The 25,628-nt window shown below is 46.2% G+C and overlaps 1 protein-coding gene across 3 annotated transcripts in view; it reads right to left on the reverse strand.

Moving 5' to 3' along the window:
• The window catches only part of LOC147696974 (multidrug resistance-associated protein 1-like), a 547,338-nt gene that overhangs the window by 266,524 nt on the left and 255,186 nt on the right, over nt 1–25,628 (reverse strand). For all 3 annotated transcript variants that reach the window (XR_015299277.1, XM_086934056.1, XM_086934058.1), the window contains one exon: nt 12,239–12,323. Coding sequence is in view for 2 of the 3 variants with exons in the window: in XM_086934056.1 (XP_086790182.1) it covers nt 12,239–12,323 (85 nt within the window). In the remaining variant the exon portion in view is untranslated. The remainder of the gene's footprint in view (nt 1–12,238; nt 12,324–25,628) is intronic.

Raw genomic sequence — 25,628 nt, forward strand, 5'->3', positions numbered from 1 at the left:
GACGATCTGCAGATCATTTTTCCACTCAACTCCCCCAATGCGATAGATAACTTTCACTCTGTCATGCTCCATGTTCAAGATTGGATGAATTCCAACCAATTGAAACTGAACCCCGGGAAAACCGAGCTTCTTCTCCCGGGCTCCAGCCCCTCTTTTCTGGGGAACCCAGTCCTGGCCCACCGAACTGGACCTCCCACCGACCCCCTCTACCTCTGTAAAAAGTCTTGGCGTGACTATTGATGCCGAACTCTCCCTTCGACCCCATATCGGCTCCGTGATTTCATCCTGTTCCTTCCAACTCAGAAAGATCCGGAAGGTCAGTCACTTGCTCCCCCCGCCTGCTCTGATTCAAGTTATCATGTCTCTTGTGCTCTCCCGCCTGGACTTTTCCAACTGTATTTACCACGGACTTCCCAAAACCCTTCTCCACCGCCTTCAGGTGGTCCAAAACCAGGCAGCCCGGATCATCTTTAAATCTCCAAAATGGCAATCTGCCAAACCTCTGATGCACAAACTACACTGGCTACCCATAGAACAAAGGGTGGCCTTCAAGTTGGGCTGCCTCACGTTCAAAGCCCTCCACTGCCCCAGTCCTGCTTTTTTGACTTCCCTCATCACTCCCTACTGTCCAAACCGCAATCTTCGTTCTGCTCATCTTAAATCACTCGTCATACCCAAAACCAGAACCAACAAATTTGGCAGACGAAGGTTCGCCCTTTTGGCACTGAAATTCTGGAATTCCCTTCCCTTGACCATCAAATCGAGCAGCTCCCTCTTTCATTTTAGGAAGCTGCTCAAAACTTTTCTCTTTCCCCCACCCTGCTAACCCTGCACTAAACCTCAGTTTGTGATCACCTTTGTCCTATAGCGCCAGGAAACTCATGGTGTCAGTGCGCTCTACAAATTCCATTTAATAATAATAAAAAAGGCCAGTGGGGCCTTTGCATAGCCTATTTCAGTTTTGAAGCACTCTGTTGTTCTGTTCCTGGCTTTTCCTTTCAGTGTGAGGGGCAGGCACATCAGACGCTCCGCAGGAGGTGGAGCCAGCATTGTGATGACAGGGGCAGCCAGGAGTACTCTGTTGACAGTCCTCCCTCTTCCTGGGCCAGGTGTCGGGCTTAGTCATCAGTCGCTCCCCAGGAGGTGGAGCCAGCATTGTAGTGGCAGAGCACAGCCCTATTCAGAGTCCAGGGGCACTCCCACCTCCCACTAAGGTGTAATCCTTGCATTCACCACCTGTCATCCCCCAGCCCTGTCACTCACACAACCCAGACAGCAGATACACATCCTAGCAGAGGTGGGCTGAAATGGTTAGGCAAGCAAATGCTAGCTTTCTAAAAGTAGCATTTGCAAACCCAGGATATTAAAATAAACTTTACTAAAAGAAGCATTTTATTATTCTGAGTTCAGGCATACTAAACTTGACTTTCTACCATGTTCCCTGAGCCTGCTGGGATTATAGGGTGTAATAATTCCAGCAGCCCATCTTGGCCTAAGAGAACAGGTTGCCTTACAATAGTGAAAAACGAAATTGGCTGTAATTCACTATTAGGACATGCCACACACATCAGGGCTTGTCCTACCTTACACTTACAATGCACCCTGCCCTAGGGCCTAACATAGAGGTGACTAATATGAAGCAAAGGGAAGGTTTTGAGGCTGGCAAGTGGGTGCACTTGCCCAGCTAGCATGACAGTACCAGACTGCACACAGGTTCTGCAATGGCAGACCCTAGACACCTTTTCAAAGGCTGCTTCTGTGGGTGGCGCAACCAGCGCTGCAGGCCCACTAGCAGTATTGGCTTTTACAAGCCCTGGCACTCCTGGTGCACTTTACTGGGGACTGACAGTAAATCCAATGAGCCAATCATGGAAATCAATCACATATACATTTTACATTGGGAGCACTTGCACTGCGGCACGGATTGGCCGTGGTGCAGTGCCCTGATCAGCGAACACCAGCAAAAACATCTGAGGCACATCAGCAAAAAGTGGAAGGGAGACTCACGCCAAGGTGCCAGGTCTAACACGTGTCCCCTCCAGCTGAAATTTGGGGAGAACTACCCTTCCCCAGGGAGTTCCTCATCACTAAGGTGGAAAAACCTGGACAGAGCGGCAGCATTGGCGTGATCTGTGCCAGGGCGGTGTTCCACCGTGCAGTCTATACCCTGTAGGGAGATGGACCACCTCAACAGTTTTGGGTTCTCACCCCTCATTTGCATCAACCATCTGAGGGGCCTGTGGTCTGTCTGAACCCGGAAGTGAGACCCAAACAAGTAGGGTCTTAGCTTTGTCAATTCCCAGACCACAGCAAAAGCTTCTCGCTCTATTGCACTCCACTTCTGTTCCTGTGGAAGTAACCTCCTACTGATGAAGGCTACAGGTTGGTTCCAGCCCTCCTCAGTCATTTGTGAGAGAACAGCCCCTACACCATGCTCTGAAGCGCCTGTTTGCGCTAGAAATTCCTTGGAGAAATCAGGGGCCAGGAGCACGGGCGCCGTGCACATGGCAGTTTTCAGGGTGTCAAAAGCCTTCTGACAGGTGTCAGTCCAGATCACTTTCCTGGGCTGCTTCTTAGAAGTCAGCTCTGTCAAGGGGGCACCAATGGTGCCATATCCCTTGACAAACCTCCTGTAGTACCCAGTGAGCCCCCGGAACGCTCTCACCGCAGTCTGGGTCTTGGGGGGTTCCCAAGCCAGGATGGTCTCAATCTTGGGCTGCAAGGGGGCCACCTTGCCACTCCCCACTTGGTGTCCCAAGTATACCACTGAGCCCTGCCCGATCTGGCACTTGCTTGCCTTGACCGTGAGGCCTGCCTTGCGCAGTGCCATCAACACTTCCCAGAGCTGTCGCAGGTGTTCTTCCCATGTGCTGCTGAACACTGCAATGTCATCCAGGTAGGCGGCGCTGAACTCAGCCAGTCCCGCCAACACCTGGTTGACCAGTCTCTGGAAGGTGGCAGGGGCATTCTTCATTCCAAATGGCATAACCCGGAACTGGAAATGCCCATCTGGTGTGGAGGATGCTGACCTCTCTTTTGCCCCATCAGTCAAGGCGATCTGCCAGTACCCAGACGTTAAATCAAATGTGCAGAGGAACTGTGCAGCCCCTAGCCGATCAATGAGCTCATCAGCTCTGGGGATGGGGTGCGCGTCAGTCTTGGTGACTGAATTGAGTCCTCTGTAGTCCACACAGAACCGGAGTTTAGATGTGGCTCCCGGCTCGGCAGCCTTTGGGACTAAGACCACTGGGCTGGCCCAAGGACTGCTGGATGACTCAACCACCCCTAGAGCAAGCATTTTGGAGACCTACTCCTTGATGCAGGCTCTGACCCTGTCAGTTACCCTATAGGCCTTGTGCCTCACAGGTAAGCTGTCTCCTGTGTCCACATCATGGTCGCACCGATCTGTGACACCAGGAACCAGGGAGAACAGATCTGGAAACTGCCCCAGCAATTGGCGGCAGTCATCCTGTTGCTCAGGCGTCAGGGTGGGTGAGAGGTGAACTCCATCCACTGACCCATCTTTCTCAGAGGCTACCAAGTGGTCAGGAAGAGGCTCAGTCTCCTCCTCCATCCCATCATCAGTTGCCAAGAGCATGCCCACTTCGGACCTCTCCAAGTGGGGCTTAAGGCGGTTAACATGTAGGACCCTCAAAGGGTTCCTGGGAGACTGCATGTCCACCAAGTAGGTGACAGGACTCTTGCGCTCCACAACCTCAAATGGACCTGTCCACTTATCCTGAAGTGCACAAGGCTCCACTGGGGCCAAGACCCACACCTTTTGTCCAGGTTGAAGCTCTACCAGAGTGGCATTCTGGTCGTACCACTACTTCATCTCTTCCTGGCTGGCTTCCAGATTTGCCTCAGCAAGTTGCCTGAATCGCCTGGTCTAGTTTCTGAAGGCCAGCATGTAACTGTATACATTCTGGGGAGGTTTCCTGGGAGATTGCTCCCAGCCTTCCTTTACCAAACTCAGAGGTCCTCTCACTGGTTGGCCATACAGCAGTTCAAAGGGGCTGAACCCTAGGGACTTCTGTGGCACCTCACGGTATGCAAAGAGAAGGCATGGCAAGAGGACGTCCCACTTACGCCTCATTGGACCTTCCAGGCCCATGATCATGCCTTTTAGGGTTCGGTTGAATTTCTCAACCAACCCATTTCCTTGAGGGTGGTAACGGGGTGGTGAACTTGTATGTTACACCACACTCTTGCCAAAGGGATTTCATATACTTGGATATGAAATTGGTGCCCCTGTCACTCACCACCTCTAGAGGGAATCCCACTCGTGAGAAAATTCCCATCAGTGCCCGTCCCACCACGGGGCCGTCACTGTCCTCAGAGGGATGGCTTCAGGGTACCAGGTGGCATGGTCCACCAAGACCAGGATGAACCTGTTGCCCATGGCTGTCTTGGGGTCCAGAGGCCCAACAATGTCAATACCCACTCGCTGGAATGGAGTACTGACCACAGGGAAGGGTTGCAGAGGAGCCTTGTGCTTCCCTCCGCTCCAACCACTTGCCTGGCAAGTCTGACAGGTCCTACAGTAAGCATCTGAGCTCCTGTGCATTTGGGGCCAATAAAAGTGGGTGACAAGCCTGTCATAGGTCTTGTCCATCCCCAAATGTCCTGCTGAAGGCAGATCATGAGCCAGCCCCAGTAGGAAGGCTCTGAACTTCTGGGGTACCACCAGCGCACGGGCTGACCCACGTTCAGCAACCTTAGGCTCAGAATATAGGAGGTCATTCTCCCAGTACACATAATGTGTTCCAGACTGAACACCATTGGCCTGGTCTGCAGCCTGCTGCCGCATACCCACGAGAGAAGGGCATTCTTTCTGCTCCCTGCAGAATTCCTCCCTGGGGGGGCCTCCTTCTTGCTGCCCATGGGTCAGCTCAGGCAGGTCCCCCAGTTCAGCAATCTGTTCCCCTGTAGGCTCCAGGGCATCCCTCTCAAGTTCTGCTTCCTCCTGGACCGTGGGAACTCCAGGGGTTGGTTTTCCGCGCCCCCTGCGTCTTCTCTCCAAGGCCGGTTCCTGGGCCTCTCCTTCAGGCCCCAGGATCTCTTGAGCACCCCTACTGGCTGCCAGTGACCGGGTGGTCACGCACGCCCAGTCAGGCAGGCCCACCATCTTCAGGTGAGCTGTTTTCTCTCTTTTTCCCAAGGGGAGTTCTCCAGATCATTCCCTAGCAAACAGTCTACAGGCATGGACGTTCTCACAACAACCTGCAGAGTACCAGAGACCCCCCCACTCAAAGGGAACTTGAGCCATTGGACATTGACTCTTTGAGTTGTCAGCATTGACAACCCTACAGTAGGCATGGGGTACAACCTGCTCTTGAGACACCAGGTGCTGCCTCACTGCAGTCACACTGGCTCCTGTATCTCTGAGAGCCTCTGCTTTCTTACCATTGATGGTCACCACCTGCCCATATTTCTTAGTGTTAGTGGGCAGGTAGTTCTCAGGGACCATTTCACTGTCTCCTAAAGAGACTAGGGGTAACTGGACAGGATCTCCACCTCCTGGGACTCCTACTTCCTCCCCAAAATTAACACTAGCCATTTGCTGGGGTGGAGCACCAGTGGGTGCTGGTTTACCAAACAGGCGACACTTAGGGTCAGTGGCAATGTGACCCGGGTCACCACATCTGTAACAATTGAAGGGCCCTCTTGGTTCAGGTCTAGCTGTAGGGCCCTGGTCTGCTTCGGGGGTGTGGGAGGCTGAGAACCTTTCCCCTGGTTCCCTTGGGGATTACTTTGGGGGCCTTTATGGAACCCTTTCTGTTTACCCCTGTCCCCCCTCCCACTCTTCTGCTGGGGACCCTGCCCACCTCTGGCTGAGTCCACCACTGGACACTTGTGGACCATGGTACTGAGCCAGCGGTCCGCCTCCTCAGCAAGCTTGCTCGGGTTGGACAGCCTGCTGTCAATCAGGAAAACAATTAAGCGACAAGTGCTCCTAGGCCATTAAATCAAGGAGCCCTTGAAAATCATTCACCTTACTACCCTTTACCCAACCATCCAGTGCTCTGCAGAAAAAGGTTACATATTCCACATGCGTCCTCCCAGGAAGTTTAGTACAATCCATGAACCTCTGTCTATACATTTCAGGAGTTAACCCAAACCTGGTCATTAAGGCATCTTTCATGCGGGAATAGGAATTGCGTTCTTCAGGGGGCAAATCTAGGAGGGTGTCCTGCCCTTCGCTAAGGAACCTCCCCCACAACCCCGCTCCCCAATCCTTGTCAGGGACCGGTGGGAGGACATGGCTACTTCATAGGCCCTAAACCACTGTCCTATGTCATACCCCTGAAAGTATTCCTTAACCACATCTTTGGGTATGTACACCCTGGACTCTACCTGCACCGGCGTTGTGCTGCCACCAGAAGAAGTTGTTTCCAAACTTTTCTCTTTCATCTCCAACTCCTTCAAACTCATGTCACGATCCATTTGGCGCTGTTGTGCTTCCATTGCCAATTTTTGCTTCTCCATTTCCATTTGTCCAGTTAACTTTGCCATCTCCATTGCATGTGCCCTGTCTGCTGCCCTGTCTGCCAGCTCCTCTGGTGACAGGCCTCTGCTGGGATCCACAATGCCATCTGGTGGTATGACTTCCACCGCATTCTGTGGCTCTCTTGACTCCTTCCAGGCTCTCAGTGCCTTGATGTTCTGGTTTTTCCTTTTGAATCCAGCGTGGGGAACCCTGAACTTTACACAGTAGCCTTTCAACTGCTCTACTGAGTAGCCCTCCAGTCCCCTATGTTCCCAATCTACATCTTCAATTCCATAGATCTCAGAGGGTGCTCTTCCAGCAGGGAGTGAGCCAGGCATGGCTTCAAAAATGGGAGATTTCTCAACAAAATTAAAAAAACAGAAATCTGTGGCTGCGTTATAGGTCTGCTCTCACCATGTGGTGATCAATCATTCACTGTATGTTAACCACAAATGCAAATTCGCAATCCTCACCGCTGCCAGCAATGTTAGATTTGGGGGTCTCTGGTTGGCGCAAGTATTCACTTGTGACAAGCAGGGACCCTCTCCTCTAAGCCAGGGCGCAGGATGACCCCTTCAGAATTACCCTTGCTCACCCTCTAGGTGCGTGGCGTGAGCAGCCAAGGCTAAACTTCAGGTGTTATGGTTAAGCATTTGTAGGTACACACAGTAAATACATTAATCCCCCCACAAATGGAACAAGTCATTGGTTATGCCAAAATATGAATACTTTATGTAAAAATATATATATATATCTATGCAGGCAAAATATTACAAGACCTCTGATAACATTTTAGCTTTGGCCACAAGATAGGAAACAATGGCAAGTGTTCTTTTCAATTGTAAATTACTTGTCTGTAGTCCTTGTTTGTCTTAAACTACTTTTACACACTGTGGGTGCCTTATCCAGGCACTGGGGCACGGACAGTACTGGCTGTACGCTTTAACGAGCTTCCCTGCGTGACGTACGGGCCGGGGGAGAAGTCCTGCTGACTCTCACGCTTCCCGCGTATAATGAGTAAATAAACACCATTTTTCTCTTTCTTTTTCTACCCCGATGATTACTACCTGAAAGGTATTCCTATTATTTTGATTTATGTGTTCTGAATCTGGACAAATGTTATATGAAATGTCAACTGTCTCTTCACTTATGCAAATGTAAGCATGTCAATTATTCTGCTCTATGTTCTTCAGTCATGACAAATGTTAGATGAGATGTCAACTGTTCTGTTTCTTCATTAATGCAACTGTAGACATGTCTCTATGATATTCATTGGTATGTTTAACCAATGGTATGCAGTATATCATGGAATTTGAACAAATCACTGGCCTCTAGAATCTGGCAAACTGTATTCAGTGTTATCAACTGTTTAGCATAAAGACAACATTTTAAAGATTGTTCATTTATGTACAGCATCCTGATGGTAAAGTCCTGAGGAAGACACCTTCAACGTGTCGAAACGCGTAGACAGGAAACCATCCTTACTTATATAAAACCAATGCATATGTGATAATGAACTTATAATTTTTTATCATGTTTTATCATTATGTCAATGATTTCACTCATGACATCTTTTATGAAATTTATTAAAATGTACTTTATATGCTAATTCAGTTATGTATTATTAATTTTGTTCTATTTACCATCTAGCTTGTGCCAGTAGTCATATTGTTTGCCTGGGTGCGTTACTTTACTTACATTGTTTACCCTGACCCAGGAACTTTATCCATATCAGGGGGTCCTTGTTTTTTTATATATTAGTAATCCTTGCATTCACCACCTGTCATCCCCCAGCCCTGTCACTCACACAACCCAGACAGCAGATACACATCCTAGCAGAGGCAGGCTGAAATGGTTAGGCAAGCAAATGCTAGCTTTCTAAAAGTAGCATTTGCAAACCCAGGATATTAAAATAAACTTTACTAAAAGAAGTATTTTATTATTCTGAGTTCAGGCATACTAAACTTGACTTTCTACCATGTTCCCTGAACCTGCTGGGATTATAGGATGTAATAATTCCAGCAGCCCATCTTGGCCTAGGAGAACAGGTAGCCTTACAATGGTGAAAAACTAAATTGGCTGTAATTCACTATTAGGACATGCCACACACATCAGGGCTTGTCCTACCTTACACTTACAATGCACCCTGCCCTAGGGTCTACCATAGGGGTGACTAATATGAAGCAAAGGGAAGGTTTTGAGGCTGGCAAGTGGGTGCACTTGCCCAGCCAGCATGACAGTACCAGACTGCAATTTTTGAAGCCAAGTGAGCAGAAGTCCCTCACGGTCCCGCAAGGTCCTAGTTGAGAAGGTCCGACAGATCTTGCAGTCAGTGGTTTTATGGTCCGGAAACAAACAATAAATACAGTCTTCATGTTCGTCCTCCACATACAGTCTCTTTTTGGAGCAGGTGGCACAAGCCTTGAAAAGAGCTTTCTTCTCCTTGTCAGACATGATGAAGATTCTTGAAGAGTTGAGATGAAAAAAGTTGTTGTAGAAGAACAAAACTGAGCAGAGCTCAGTGGAGACACCCTTGCACAACATGCGGTAGAAAATCTGAGGCTCTGAGGCTCTCAGGAAGGTTCTATGGGGTGAGGCTGTTCTGATTGGCTGTTCATTCTGTTTAGTCTCTTTTGCAAAAAGAGGTGGATATGCTACACATTAGATGAGGCCTAGGCCTTTTCCTTTTTTTGTACCTATTTCTATGGTATTTTTTATCTACCGGGGACTCCCATCACGACGAGGGGGAATAATACAAGCTATGGGAATCTATGAACGTTCCAATACTGGAGTAAACGTCATCTTATGTTATTGGGCTTTACCTTGGCCAAAAGAGACATTGGAAAGTTGTGGAAAGCATCTGTAGCGCCTTCCCTGCCTGCGTGGAAGAATGGCCTGGTTTCTGCATGGGGTTGGAGATCCCAATTTTCAAAGCGCTGGGTTGCCCGCAAAAACATTTCAACATTTGGAAGCACTGGATGGACTATCTGGGTCCGCTGTTGGAGCTCGTCCCTACGTAAGGTGTACCAAACTTCGTTTAAACTCCCTTTACTTGTAGAACAAAAATAATGGTGTATTAATATGCTTTACATGTTGGTCTGGGGGCTTTGCCCATGGCGTGCTATTCTGGGGAGGATTACGTATGACGGGAGGGGGGTGGTTGGGTTTATTTCGTTTATTTTTTTGTTTCCGTCTATTTACATTTCCTTCCATTTCTTTTCTTTAACTGTCAAAGCCATGATGATGTAAGTTTATTGTGCAGAAGTTTCTGGGTTACAGAGCTCTGCATCTTATTTGTTATTTGACAAATAAAATCTGTTTTCAAAAAACAAAAACTAAATCCCAAAATTATTCCCATAAATTACCCTAATTTCCTTGCAATCACATTGACATTTAATAAACATTCGAATAGTTTGTGTATTAACAACTATAATGCTATTCATGGGTAAAGGAATACAGAAATTTTGGGGGAGGTAGGAAACTTTTTAGAAGTATTTCTGCCCACCCCAACAGCTTGGTCAAGGGGGACCAGATCTTTTGACCCCTTTTCTTAGGGTGCCTCTCCTTACAGTTATATAGGGCTGTTTCTGGGTTATATATGCCAACCAGGATCCTTCCACCTAGTTACTATAAGGAGACGAGCTACTGCAGCTGAGACAAAAACAAAGTTAATGTGGGTCATGTTCAATGTTAATGTAAATAAATGGTAACGTAGTTTCTTATATAGCGCACGTATCACCACAAAGGGTATCTCGGCGCTTGCTTTGGGAACCCGTCCTGGTTTTTCCCTGTGGGATAGCCCAGCTGGTCACCCCCAAGGTGAAAGCCAGGCATCCCGCCGCAGGGGCCGTAGTGGAGATTGAGCAAGCTATTGCCCAGAGTTGCAGAGCGTGAACCCCTGATTCAAGTAGGCACCGAAGCGAGACTTATCAGGTCCGTGGACATTTGGGCTCCAATCCCGGCTGCATCGGGAATTGAACCCTGGTCCCGGGCCGACCTCTGCTTCTGGGTCTGCCTCCTCTAACCGGTGAGCCACACTTCTCCACTTCTGCTTTATTGCCATAGCCCAGAAGCAACGTAAGTGGCGTAATAGAAAATTGCTTTCCTAACACCCCCTGCAAGAAGCCACCATTCTTGCTTTAAAGTTTGCAATTTTGCACAGCTAAAAAACATGTGTATCATATCAACTAGGCCTTGTGCGCACCTGGGGCATCTATCATCTGCCCTTTTGCCCCACCCAAATAGCTTTGCCGGAGTAACGTAAAGATTGAAGATTGTTTTATAGTGCTGGGCTTTCAGTTTAGATGATAAAAAAATTACTTTCCTAGTGCGATTCACCTATAAATGTTTGTATCTCCATCGCCCAGCTTCCTAGCCCAATTGTCTTCTACCTTCTCTAAATCATCCGGCATAGAGTCCACTAAGATTTATAGATATGCTTTATTCCACAATTCCGGTGGGTAACGGCTTCCAAATGGGGGATATTACCTAAGAAGAACAATTCGGCACTAATTTGGGCTAAGAATTTCGTGAACAGAACCAGCACTCCGTCCATCACCACACCTTTTGTACCGCTTTGTTCGCCATAAGTTGGCAGGGTATGCTCAGACGTGAGTCCCTTGCTCACTTTGCCACTGGATTTAAGCAAGCCGGGCTGAAGACGGCTGAAATGCCAGAAACCGGTCCTCGGAAGTTTGTTGCTGGTCCAGGGAAGGCATGGCTTGGCAGTTCGGGCTGGACTGTTCCCATGAGGCACACAGGGTCAGACTGATTTGCATATGGCCATGTCTGAACTGGGGTGGCAGAGGGGGCTAAAGAACGGTGATGGATTAAACCCAGATCTGTTGACTGGGTGTGAGTGTTTGATTGGTTCAGATGCTCCGTCCACCACCACCCCTTTTGTACCGCTCAAAACCAGCACTCAATCCATATTTTTGCTGTAGATCTAAAAACAAGTGTCTTTGTTCGGCCGAATACATATCTCCTATCTTAATAATACTGGACTGCTCCCATTGGCTACTCCATCAATTTTTTGCTCCCCATGCCATTCCAGTTTGAACCCAGCCATATGCAAATCAGTCTTGACCCTGTGCCCTAAACAATGGATTTAGGCCCAGATCTCTGAACTAGGATGAATGTATGACATTGTTCTGCATTCTGTCCATCAACTGTTGTTTTTGTATTTGTCACCCCGAGAGGGACGGGTATGCTCGGATGTGAGTCCCGTGCTCTCCATGCCACTGGAATCAAGCTATCCTGGCTGATGAGGGCTGAAAGCCCGAAACCGGTCCTAAGATGCTTGTTTCCAGTCCAGGGAGGACCTGGCTTGACAGTTCGGACTGGTCTGTTCCCATGGGGCACAGGGTCAAGACTAATTTGCATATGGCTGGGTTCAAACTGGAATGGCATGGTCAGCAAAAAAAACGATGGATTTAGGCCCAGATCTCTGTACTGGGGGGAATGTATGACATTGTTCTGCATTCTGTCCATCAACTGCTGTTTTCGTATTATCTATTAGGCAAGATCTAAAAAGAAATGGCTTGAGGAGGCAGAGGAATTTCATCCAACCTAATAATCAAAAACTCTAACTGTCTAATTCCTATCCAGACACAATGTTAAAATTGCATGCAATTGAGGATGTAAAGTATTTGATTAAATAATAGTTCATAAAGGTTCCGGAATTGTACAGGATAATAGACAGAGCATTGTTTCTCATGTAGTGGCACGAACTATGTTGCACAGGCTTACCTCCATTGTAGACCCTCTGAATGTTTTCAACATCAAGTTCTTCTCCACAAAGAAAAGATTCTAGACGGCCCAAAGACACCTTCGTCTGAAAAACAGAATTTCCTCTAAGATTACGTCCTATTAAATGGTACATAATACACTATTACGTCAAAACAATGTGTGTAAGCAAAAAAACAGTTATAGTTCTGAACAATAATCACAATAAAGATAACCTAAACATATAACTATAACTTTCATGGGAATGAATAGTACTTATACTAATAGAAATTAAAAAAAATAATACTACCATTGAACCATAATAATCAGGAGTAAAGACGATATTTTTTTTAAATATTACTGCCTACGATAATAATATATAAACGCATTATTTCACGCTGCCGGTTTATTAGCTGCTTTTAACGCCGGAGAGCCTATGGCAATAAGACCCATGCCTTAAATCTCGCCAGGCACAGGCTAATATGCCGACTGCCTGCTTCACTCACCTGCCACTGGATCGAGAATGCAGCCATTTTGGTTGGTTGAGCCAATCTGAGTTATCCATACAAGGCGCCCATCATTATTATTAAATACATTATTTTGACAGAATGGTCCCGCAGATATCACATTCCTGATATTTCAATTCAACAACTCCAAAAAAGTTTGCCGCACGTCAAAATCATTAAAAATGTTGGGGTGTGTGGGAAACTGTTTTTAAATTATGTCATGTTACAGAGAATGGCATTTCTAATCAGCACGACCTCAAAGAGGAACATTTTGCTTAAATAGCCATTGGCCAGATACACAACAGTTGTTCACATGAACAGCCTGTTTTACTCTTTCAATGTAGGAGTATGTTCAGTGCCTAATCTGTAACAGAATAAATGCGTCTGTCGTCGCTTCGAAGGTTGAGATGCTGAATACTAAGGCTGCAGCTGCGTAGTCTTCACTCCACCCTAGCCCCTTTAATCCAAACAGTCCCTGTCCCTTCTCTCACTCTAGCAGGCATTGTTTATACCTGCTTCCTCCCTTTGTCACAGTATTTTCGTATCTTTCTCTTCCTCCTTCTTTTGCGTTGTTTGTGCCATTCTCGCTCTGGGTCAAAGTCCAATGAAATGCTAGTGCTCAAAAATGCTGCAGGTGGAATCCACCTGCAGCCACCGGCTCAGATTAAGCACTGACTGTATCTTACTGTTAAATCAAGAGTAAGACACAATTACTCAATTAAAGGAAAATATTTTGTGGATCGAGCCACAATGAGTACAACTAAGTGTATGCAGCATATCGACCTTCGTTGAAAATGATATTAAATGACTATGGGCCATATGTATCAAGCAAAATTGCGATTGCAAATGCCGAAATTCGCAATTTTGCTTAGTGGTCGGTATGAGGCAAATCTGTGTGCAAAATAAGGAATCACAAAATTTGTGTTTCCTTATTTTGCAATTGCATTTAAGAAATCGCAAATTTTGCGATTCCTTAAATGCAATGTAAGAAGCACCAAAAACGTGTAATTTAGCCTTAAGGAATCGCAAATTACCACCAACTTCAAGTTGGTGGTAATTTGCGATTTCTTTGAAAAATTCACTTTTTTGCATTTTTCAAAGTGCAATGTGAAGCACATAAATGGCCTTACGGCATGTATGTGCGCCACATGTGCACCCATGCCTATTTCAGGGGTGCAACAGGGTGACCTTTTAACACCCTTGTACCCTTGAAATTGCATTCTTAATTTGCCATTCTCTAATTGTTAATCGCAAATTGAGAATGTCTTCCCATTCTTCACTATGGGCCTCGAGGCCCAAAGGAAGGAATGGGGAGGTATTCCTTAATTGTGAATCGCAATTTGAGATTCGCAATTAAGGAATATGTACAGTAGCGTAACAAAACTTGAGGGGGCCCCCCTGCAAAGTACCTGGAGAGGGCCCCCACAATCTGGACCTAGTCAGGAGCACTTAGGCCAGCGACCTGCTGCCCGTGGACAGTGCCAGAGGGGGCCCACTCAGCATGGGCTACGGGTGCTAATGTTACGTCACTGACAGTGTCCTGTCACTCCTGAAGGTATTAAGGTGTGCCTGTACATTTCTAGGTGCCCTGGGGTACAGGACATTCCACCCAAAGCACAGGTGAGTTTACATATGTGCCTTAAGGGAGGCCTTAGCAGGAGAAATCTACAGCTTGGGTGTGGAGGAGATGCTGACTGACCTCTTCAGGACAGAAGAGTTTGAGTCTCTTGACAGTTTGCGTTTAGGTACCTTGTAACTATGTCATTGGGGCAAGTGGAGAAAAAGCGTTTCAACACCTCGTCTAGTAAGTGCTACATAAATGCAATTTTGTTACAAATCAATACAGTCTAGCTAGTCATGTGGATTAGGGTACAGCCTTGCGGCGAGTATTCAACAGTGAGCAAGAAATATATCATTGAAGTAGATGTGAGAACGAGGACTAAATGACTGCCATTAAAGTGGATGGGTTAAAGTGAGTGTTGGAAAGTGAGTGGTCTGAGAATAGGTGAGCTGGTGTTTCTTCAGGCTAATATGAGAGTTAATAGGACATTGAGGGTGTCATGTGCCAGATGTAGGCCTGGTAGGAAATAGTGCCAATTTACATTCATAACGTTCTTTCCTAAAGTTGCTTTCCCTTTGTCATATCGACTTTTGACACACATTTGCATTTGTGACACTTGGGCTAATTTCTAAGAAATACCAACGTTGCTGACACAAAAGAACTTCATGAGAACACTATCACACTGCCTTGGCATTATGTGCAATGCCTTTATGTGGGTGATACAAATGTGTTATCACATCCATATGGCAATTCAGCTATCTGTGGAATACAAAAAATAGGCAGCCTGATCACAATCACGGCCCGAGGCAAGGATGCATATATATATATATTGTTTCTAGACAGATCATACACTCACGCCCTAAACACGTAGGTTAGGGTTTGCATTGTAGGAGTACTTTAGGTCGTTATAATACTGTATATGTATGCCTATATCAGGTGTCTCAACAAGATGGTGGAACCCTTCATTTTATTCACTGTTTTGATACTCATTATAACTTTGTCTGCCTTTGTCTATTAATCATTGCAGAACACATATTCTATACAAGAATCACGATGGTTCAATAAATATTGGAAAACGTCCTTTTGTGTATTCTTTGTATATTTCTCTGATTGAAAGAAAGCACAAGTGACTGAGCAAAGCATTCTAGTCTGTCACCCCTATTCCTGGGGGAACAGGGTTGTCATGTTCAGTAGTAGCCAGAACTGGTCACTCCCTGTCTAGGTTTAGGATGACTAATTGTGGCACTGTGAGCAAACTAGTCCAAGGGACAACATATCCTGCAGGGGTGCATGGGATCAGTCTGGCACCATCCTACATTTATGTAGTCCGTAAACAAACAGTTCCTACTGATTAGTAGAAACTACATGTCAAGGAGTGCTGCTGTGCAGTTCCAAGAACGATCTCATTACTTTTAGGGAACCTTACATTGGGGTAACCTGCAGTGTAATGTGTGGGACGACGGATTCCATTGGGTCCCCGACTGGAAGTCCTGGAGTCCAAGACTAGGTTAGGGATTGAGGTGAGGTACGTCTTGAGAAAGAGGTGGGCTGGGCCGCTGATGACAGAGGGCTTACAGCATGTTTAGTCTGAGTGGGATGATGAGGTTGGCACTGGAGTGATCGAATAAGCCAGTGACCAAGGGGAGAGAGTGGCAAAGAAGGAGTATGAGTGTAGTGATGTGAGAAAGAACAAAGCAATGTTCTAAACATTCAGTATCTTTTGAAAAGAATCACTTATTCCTAAAGTTGTTTTCAGAACTGAAATTCTCTTTGATCGAAGGCATAACACAAGTTAGATTTAATAGACTTGACCAAGCATTTACTAAACCGGATCTCTGGCTTTCCCACAGAACAGACACATCAAATTTCATTTCAATCACAAAACGTTAAACTGCTTCATAGACCAATGCATGCCGCTATGGCTCGGTGGGATATGGTGCTGTGCTAACAATGTCAAAGCTATAGGTCCAAACTGTACTGGCCAAGAATGAATTTAGCTTTTTAATAAAACTATTTGCATCCCATTATGTTACAAAAAAGTAACATTGCCAAAAATATTAAATCTTTGTTAAACCTACCGATTTTGCAACAGCCACTCTGCCTTTATACTGCCACCCCATGCCTTAATCAGTCCAGCATTCAGTGTCACTTTCTGCACGCTTGTAGAGAAACCAGCATTGGCTACCCTTTTGGTACGGCTAAGGCTTGTTTTTGTCACAGTATGGATAAAACGTTATTGAGGAGGGGACGCTGCGGGGCTCTTGTTAATCTGGAAATAAGTATTGTCTAAAACCAAAAATATTTCTTGGTCTCAAAAACCTCACATTTCCAAAGGAGTTCCTTCTACTGAAGGAAACTACTTTGAGTGTAGATGAGAAAGGGCAGAATGCAGTCACTCACAGTGAAGTTAGCCAATGGCTAAAGTAGGCTGATACGTTGCATCGAGCTGAATGCTGTAGTTGGCAGAAAAAGAATGTGGAAGATACAATAACAGACAATCCATTAAGAGAGTTTGCTCAAAGCCCCTATAAGTTTACCCAATAAAATGACAAGTTCTAGCATTGTCTAAAAGTGGCTGCCCAACACTGTCTCAGCCCAGCATCCCAGCGAGTGCAGCCAGGCGAGGGTCGCTGTACTGCAGCCCACTCTTTGAAATACATTTAGCATGTTATCAGCCATAACAATTACTTATACTTTCAAATGAACATTTAAATGTAGCTGTTCACATCCTGAGGCATTGAGAGACTGGCATCTCCCTCTTCCATGATTTCTGCACCCTGCTGGCCCGCTACTTAAGACAGGCACTCCACTGCTGGCAATGGGAGCAGTGCTTGGACCTGCGGGAAAGCGTTTGCAGCAGTGAGCAAAATGTGAGAGGGGCAGAGGGTGTAACTTGGAACATAAAAAGAGAGGAAAAGAGACATCAATAAGGAGAGAAAGCATTGGAACAAAAGAGAAAAGGGGTGCACTTTCATGATATTATTGTGGTTAATGTCTGTAATGTCCCCGAGGAGGGGTGTTCCAGTTGACCACCCCAGCCAGCTCTGAGGGCCCTTTTGCTTGAGCCTGCAGTCATGTGAACATGAAGCATAAAACAACATGATTGGCTCCACAAAAGGTAGTTTGTCTCCCAAAGGGAAAGACGTGTAAGCCACTGGTTGTTGCACCGCCCTGACCAGGAGCACTGGTGTCCCAACCAGGAATGCTGGCATCCCTTGGGCCTAGGAATCCTCCTTGACTAGGAAAGTGATGGACGTAACAATATGGCGATGTGGTCGACTTTACCAGTGCAGCCTCCCGCTTCATCACTCGACTGCCGCCTCCCCGAGAGTCATTATATACATGTAAAAAAGGGTGGCCCTATGTCACACAGCTAGGTTGGGCCAGAAAATATATAGAAAAAGAAGTTCCTAGCTGACAATTTATCGTGCTGCCAACAGTTCTACATACTAGGACCAAAATCCTTAGTAAGAGGATCCAGTCATTTAATAATCATGTTTTTTGTTCATTAATTTCCTACATTGACATTTTACACAAGGATAAGAAGGACAACACTTCACAATTTAGAGACAAGTGGAGACAACAAATGGAGTAGAAAAACAGTTCAAAGGTGATTTTAAAAAAAGACACTGATAAATTGAAAATCACCACACTTAAACACATTCAAATGAATTAAAATTGCTGCCAGTAAACAACAAAACAATGTTTGGAGAACCCTATGTGACAAACTCAGGGTACCACCCAACGGGGATATTTTGAATTGAAGCAAAAGAGAAACAACAGAATAAATACAATTTCCCTCAATTGCTTAATTAATTTATCACTCTAGCTGCTCCCCTGTTGGTGAAAAAGGTGCCAACGTATTTCGAAACCCCTATCAATTTAAGGGCTTCTCTTCAGAGATGACGTGACTGGGTCCTGTAATTAAATTCGAAACAGGCTCATCAACTTTGTTTGAGGCCCAACTAATTCACGCTGTAGACGTATACTTGAATTTGTCTGCAAACATGAGTTTACATTTAAATATGGCAGGGATTGTTGCCTAAAAGGCCAGGACACTGTGCCTTCAAACTCAATGGCAGTGCTGCACTGTAGGATTTTCCCGCTCTGGCAGCCGAGATATAACATGTATTGTGTTTTCGCAGCCGGAAATGCCCATTACACGGCCTGCCTCGGTAGGAGATTATTATTTAAAGCACTGGGGTGAATATTCAATGCGGCACGATGACCGAGCAGTGTTGGATGCTTAACACGCCATAGTGAAAGAATGCATTCAGAAAGAATCTTTCTAAACAGCGAGGGTACTCTGAATCTATCTCCCCTCGCAAAGCATCATCTGAGTCATGACGGCACCACCGCTCTACAGCACCTTGCCTGTTTGCGTGGGCCGACTGGCGGCATCCACGGGCGCCAACTGCCAGCACACTCAGCATGGGCCCCGGAAGACCCCCTCCTCACAGTCAAGCTCGGTTGTGACGGTGCCTCGTCCTTACCTCTGCACAGCCAGGCAGGGCCACGATCAGCAGCGCTTCCTGGCTGCATCAAATTTCACTGCAGCCCCGCAAATCCCTACAAGCGTCAAGGCAGACTGTGGCCCTCAGTGCCCCGCGTCGACAAGCCACACCCCCAAGAGTTTGGCTCTGAAAAGTGTGCGCTCCACCAGACTGCCTCACCGCAATGACGTAACGAAACTTGAGGGGGGCCCCCAGGAGCTTGGGGGCCCCCCCGCACTGCAGGGGCTGCGTGGGCCTGTGTTACGCCCCTGAATATGTAGGATTCGCACAATGTATTGTAAATCCTACATACGTAGCATTTTGCGATTCTCAAATAGCGATTCTCAAAAAATCGCTATTTGAGAATCGCAAATGAGGACTTTTATACATATGGCCCTATATCACATGAGTTATTTGGGTCTGCTGTTCGCCGTTTGCGACAAGTTTGTGTTCCTTGCATACAGACATATCAAATGTCAGATCCTGCCAAGAACTGGCTCGGCATATTTATAGAATCCGTCCGCGCTCAGTTTCATAGAATTGCCATGCCTATTAATATTGGAGCTGATTAATTACAAGTGCACATTTTCAATTAAGATGCGCCCAAATGTCACGGATATTAGCCTGTGACCTTGGCAGCTGAAGCATAAAGCTGCCGACGCACCGCAGAAAGAAGCAACTTAAGAGATTCCAGTTCCCGGTGTGCCAAACAGCCCTCTTCCACCCCCTGCAGGTTACTTGCGGCACAATTAAATTAAAAACAGTTAAACATCGGAAGGCGATTTTAACATTTCTAGCGGGTTCTCTAGGGCGTTTTCATTGATCAATGAAAACGCCCTAGAGAACCCGCTAGAAATGTTAAAATCGCCTTCCGATGTTTAACTGTTTTTAATTTAATTGCGCAACAGATCGCGTATAGTCTTAATGGACTTTCCCATAAGATACGGTTTATTTTGTATCTGCAGTGTTGTATTTATTAGAAATATTTTGCATCCTACACTCAACTGTAAAATTACTAAAATGCAATATCACTAAATACAAAGGAAGCCTCTGAGCAATACTGAAGGGACGATTACAATAAAGTGGTAAAGCGCTTTCTGGAAGAGCCCGGCTGTTCAGAAATAGGCACCCATACATGTATAAACTGTTATGGGTGCAGATGTAAGGATTTTCCAAATTTACAAAAGGTTTCCGTTGTAATCCTTGCCTTCTTTGGTTCAGTCCGTTTCCCAGTTTCAAAGAGTAGGCTTTTATATGCACTGCTGGAAAACATTTCTGAATTCAGACACAGGACCAGGTAGGGATCTTTTCGCATGTGTAATTGTACACGGTGCAGTTCAGTAAACAGGGAAGTCGCTTCCGATGTGAACACTTGTACATTGTTCTGTTCTTTTTTCTCTACAGGAAAACATTTTTTTCGAGTGAAGAAACTTCTTCTGCCCACCAATTTTTAATGTGATTCCTGCCCGTTTCCACCTGGCAGACTGGTTAAGTCCTGCCCTAAACAGACCACATGTTCTAGCTATTTGCATTGAGGGAATGAATTGTTCAAGTAAATGCCGGAAAGGAAAATGTTACTTACCTTGTAAACCTCTGTGTGTGTGTGCTGTGCTGTAGTTTCACATGCTCTGCATGCTCCTGCCATCTAGTTTTGGGCTCGGATGCTTGCAAGTTGTTGTTCTTCATAGAAGTCTTTCTGGTTAAAAAGTATATAGTAACTCCTCTCTTAGCTGGCAATGCGCATGGGCATTGTTTTTCGCACCGCGGGTGAGACTATGATGAAGCGGTGGGCAGAAGGAGCTTAGTGCACATGTGTATTGAAAGAGGGACCTTAAGAAGTAAAGAGATGAGATCTGTGATCATTGGCTCGTGCTTCCGGGGAAGAGGGTGGGCGCATGAGAATCTACATTACTAAACGTTATGAACAGATGCTTACATGGTAAGTAACATTTTCTATTCGTAGCTTGTGCTGCAAAGTTACGCGTGCTCTGCATAGACTGTAAAGCAGTACCCTTCTACAAGTGGTGGCTAGTGTGTGGATGATGCAGACAAGGCCAGATGGGGAACCCAAATCAGCCCCGGCAAATTTAATCAGACCAGCTTCGTACGGTACATAGTGAGTGCATCAAACAAGCCTGAACACTACAAGGAGTGTGTTTTTTTGGGGGGGTGGGGGGGCAGGGGGGATCTCTCCCTAAGAAATTGTGTGCAAAATGTGCACGTTCTACAACACATATTTTATTATATAATCAATTGTATAAGCTTTTAAAGCATAGTACACAATGATCTTACAGTGCACCTGGATTTAACAATCTATGCTGGGGCCCTTCAATTATTCCCTCACTATTGCCCTCCAACAGTGCCCCTCATCTCTCCATAGTTCCTCTCTCACATATATTTCTTTTGTTTTATATCAACTGTCCTATCAGTGTAGGGGAACTTTACATCACACCCAAATACAAGGACAATGAATCATACATGTGTAAATCAGTGTATAGAAAATGTTAGATAAAACGAAGATGACTACAAGGTGTAGGATTCATGTAATCCATGCTGGTAGGCATTTTTTTAAAGTGCTTGGTCTGGGCAAGCACAAACTCAAGATTCAGAACATAACAGTGGTTAGGGTTGGCTTTACTAATAAAAGTTTGTTTCTACCGAAACATACCCATTTTAGCAACATTAGGATAATGAAAGACTTGGAGAAAAACATAATTTTCTAATCTGTACCATGTAGTTTGCATGCAGCTCTTTGATGACACTTCAAAGCTCACTGTGCTAGATTATGATTGTAACTTATGAACTGCAAAGATAAAAAATAATCTCTGTAACAAAAGACATAACCCACTGAGCTATGGACATAAAATACTGTTCTGTAATCTTTCATTTGAGGCAGGCATATTCACCCTCTGCAGTATCTTAGAAGTGAAGTCCTCCTGCGCTCGAGCCGGAAGAGACCAACTTTGATCCTGGTTCTAAAAATTGAAGTATTTGTTTTTAAACTCTGCACTTGTTGCTTTTTAAAATCCTGTCTTTGATAATTTGAATCTGCACATTTGCACTCTGTGGAACTCATCAGCTAGAGAGTCCACAACTTAAAGTCCCCCGCAGTTACAACACGGGACCGCTGCCATTATGGGAGTATTCTGGTCAGTGAGCTAGTCCTCTGAAGCCCCTGACGGTACTTAAGCAGACGCTGGCGCGAGCGCACCAGGTGAAGTCCTCCTGAGGATTGAGCTGGGAGAGACCAACTTTGTTCCTGGTTCTAAAAATTGTACTACTTGTTTTTTAAACTCTGCACTTGTGGCTTTTTAAAATGCTGTCTTTGATCATTTTAATCTGCGCATTTGCACTCTGTGGAACTCATCAGCTAGAGAGTCCACAACTCAAAGTTCCCCGCAGTTACAGCGCGGGACCACCGCTGTTAGACCTGGCATCTTTGGTGTGCCTCTACCTCCTGTATTTTTGATGCTGTGCTGGATTTAGTTTTTGCTGGTTTAGATGCTTTGGACACTCTGCCACTGCTGATCAGTGCCAGAGTGTAAGTGCTCCCTGTGTAAATTATTATTGTGAAAGGATACACATGATTGGCATATATGTATCACCTAAAAGTCACTAGTAAAGTGCACTGGGTGTGCCAGGTCTGGTGATGACAAATGCTACTAGTGGGCCTCCAGCACTGCTTGTGCCACCCATATGAGTAGCCCCAAAATGGTGTGCCTTGGCCTGTTTGCGAATTGACTGTCTGATTTGAGAGTGACAGGGGCTGGGGATTCCTCAGGAGGCTGGCTGAGTCAGCCATAGGCTGAATGACTGCATTTGCACCTTGAGTGGTGGGAGGAGCTAGCACCTGGGCCTGAATAGGGCTGTGCCTGCCTTCCACAATGCTGGCTCCACCTCCTGCTGGGCGGCTGATGATCCCGCCCCTCTCTCTGAAAGGAAAGGTGAATCCAGGAAAACAAAGTGCTCAAGGAACCAAGAAGGAACCTCTGCCAAGGAGAAAGCTGAAACTGAAGAAGGAAGATAGGCCTGCTGTTGCTATGCTGGATTGCCCTGCAGTTGCTTTGCTGCCAAGGAGAGGGGAAGGACTTTGCTTTGGGCTGTGTCCCCTTGCTTGAAGGAATCTCCAAGGGCCTGAGAAGAGCTGGCTCCATGTTTTGAAGTCCCAGGAACAAAAGGACTTCACCCCCAGCTTCTGTGAGCTCTGCTGAGAGAGCTCTGTCCTTCCTGGAGTGCTTGGCCCATGTGTGGTGCCTCTGGAAGTTGTACCTGTGTTGGGAAGCTGGAAATCACGCTTTTAAAGACTCTCCTACAGAAAAGTTATCGCATCGCTTGCTGCGGAGTGCATCCCCGGCAGTGCTAGGAATTTCCCACTGCTACGGAGGTTGAGATCCTCGCAGCCCCTGTTGCTGCTGCCTAAGACGTCGCACCCTTTGCTTGCGGGAAGATCGCCATCGCTGGGAGCATCGTCGCAGGGCCTGTCATCGCCGCACCGCTTGCTTGCGGACCGCATCACGTCGCTGCGAACATCGTCGCTGAGCCATCGCATCGAGGAGCTGCGAGAGAGAGATCACCGCTGGATGGCGCATCGTCGCCCCAGAGATCGCCGCAGCCCCTACGAGATCATCACATCGTATCTTTGCGTGAACAAACTTCCTTCGGAACCTACGCACTGGAATCCATACAAGTGGCCTTCCTCCCCATACAGACTGGATTAGTCGCAACACGCCCGCTGCTGCAGCGGGGCTGTCGCAAACGCCTCCCCAAGGTCTAAGGAGCAACGCATCACTTGTTTTCCTCCGCACCAGCTTCTGCTTTGGAACTTTGCCGCATTTAAAAGGTACTGTTGGCTAAACGTGATGCAACTGTGAACTTTTCACGCAACTGTGGATTATTTTATCGCAACCTTAAGAACTCTTTTGCAACCATATTCTTGAACTGTGTTTGTTGGATTTTTGTCGTTTTGGTCTTGTGTAGTTTTAGATTAAATACCTTTATTTTTCTAAAACTGTTGTGGAGTCAGTTTGTGGTGTTTTCACTGTGTTACTGTGACTGTTGGTACAAATACTTTACACATTGCTTTTGGATAAGCCTGACTGCTTGTGCTAAGCTACCAAGGGGGTGAGCAGAGGTTATCTAAAGAGTGTTTCCTTTTTACCCCGACTAGAAGCAAGGGTCCCTATTTGGACAGTGGTACCTACCTCTGCCAACTAGAGACCCCCAGTTCTAACAGCCGCCATTTTGGGAGTATTCCGGTCAGCGGGTTAGTCCTCTGATGTCCCTAATGGTACTTAAGTAGATGCTGGCACGAACGCGCAGCGGACGCGCTGCCGGCACCCCAAAGGCGCGCCTGCGCCTGTCCGCACTCGTTCTGCGCTCAGCACCAGGCCCACTGCCCAAACGACTTCAGGTAAAACCATAACTCTCTCTTACTCCAGTGATGACCTGAAACCTCTTAACTCCAACAAAGCAGACCAGAACTGCTATAGTTTTCACCCGGAACACAGGCCTAATCAAATCTTAAAGATTTGTCCTGGTTGTAACATCAAAATACCAGCAGGAACGTCTCAACCAGTGGCCGCACTAAAGGGGGAACAGAAAAGGACAGGTAAAGTCACCTTAGGCACTGACTGGAACTGTGTCCTCATTAATGCTAGGTCCCTGGTCAAGCATAGCACTGAATGTGCCTCCTTCCTGGAGGACGAGGGGATAATGATTGCTTTTGTTACAGAGATCTGGACGGACGACGCTTCCGGTCCAGATCTGGTGAAAGCCACGCCACCTGACTATCTCTGCTACTCACATAATAGAGTACAGAAGAAAGGGGACGTACTAGCGGTCATACACCACAACACAATCACATCATCCTTTAATCCACTAGTGAATGAGGAATGTGAAGCTCTGGAATTCTGTCTCTATATTACACATCATGACTCCTTTGGAGGCTCCCTCATCTATAGGCCCCTAGGCCTGAGAAAGCGTTTCATAACTCAAGCTGGTAACTTATTAGAAATAGGGTTAAAAACTTCGTCATACAGAGTTTTAGGCGATTTTAACTTCCATCTTGAGTTAGACTCAGACCCAGACACAGCCAATCTTCTAGATCTAATGATGGGCGTAAATCTAGAACAACTGGAAACTGGACCCACCCATCATGCTGGTCATACTCTTGATGGTATCTTTTCCAATAACCCTCAGCTATCATTCACGAATCTCCACCCTCTAACATGGTCCAATCACTCAGCAGTACTCTTTAAGCTTACCACTCCTAACCACTCGGGTATAAAACCCAAAATATCTGGAAACAAGAGCCTTGAAAAGCATAGTGGCTGAGGATCTACACCACTTCCTAACCTCAACTGTTAACCCGTTTCCTACTGACCTTGACCATGCAACTAAATCTTCAACAAAGTGGCTAGACGAGGCAGGGAATAAGCTAGCCCCCAAAAAATGGGTACACCTCCACAGGCAACGTTCTTCCGCACCTTGGTACTCACAGGAGCTTAAGGACCAAAAACGTATTTGTAAACACTGGGAAAGGAATTGGAGGAAGGAATACAAAGACGAAGACAAAAAGGAATACAAATCAAGTCTAGCTCAATACAAACAGCCGCCACAAAGCACCAAACAAAAGTATTTCACAGAAAAAATTCACAAGGCCACAAACTTTCCCAAAGCACTGTTCAAAACAGTTAATACCCTAGCCCATCCTAGCACCCAAGCTATGCCAGCGAGGCAAGAATTATGTAATAATATAGCCAAATTATTTTTCGATAAAGTTAATGTAATTTTCTAACATTCTTAGGACTCATCACATAGAAAGTCACCGGACTCTCCCACCTGCTCAATGAATG

This window comes from Lissotriton vulgaris, chromosome 8 (genome assembly GCF_964263255.1).
Source record: "Lissotriton vulgaris chromosome 8, aLisVul1.2, whole genome shotgun sequence".
NCBI lineage: Eukaryota > Metazoa > Chordata > Amphibia > Caudata > Salamandridae > Lissotriton > Lissotriton vulgaris.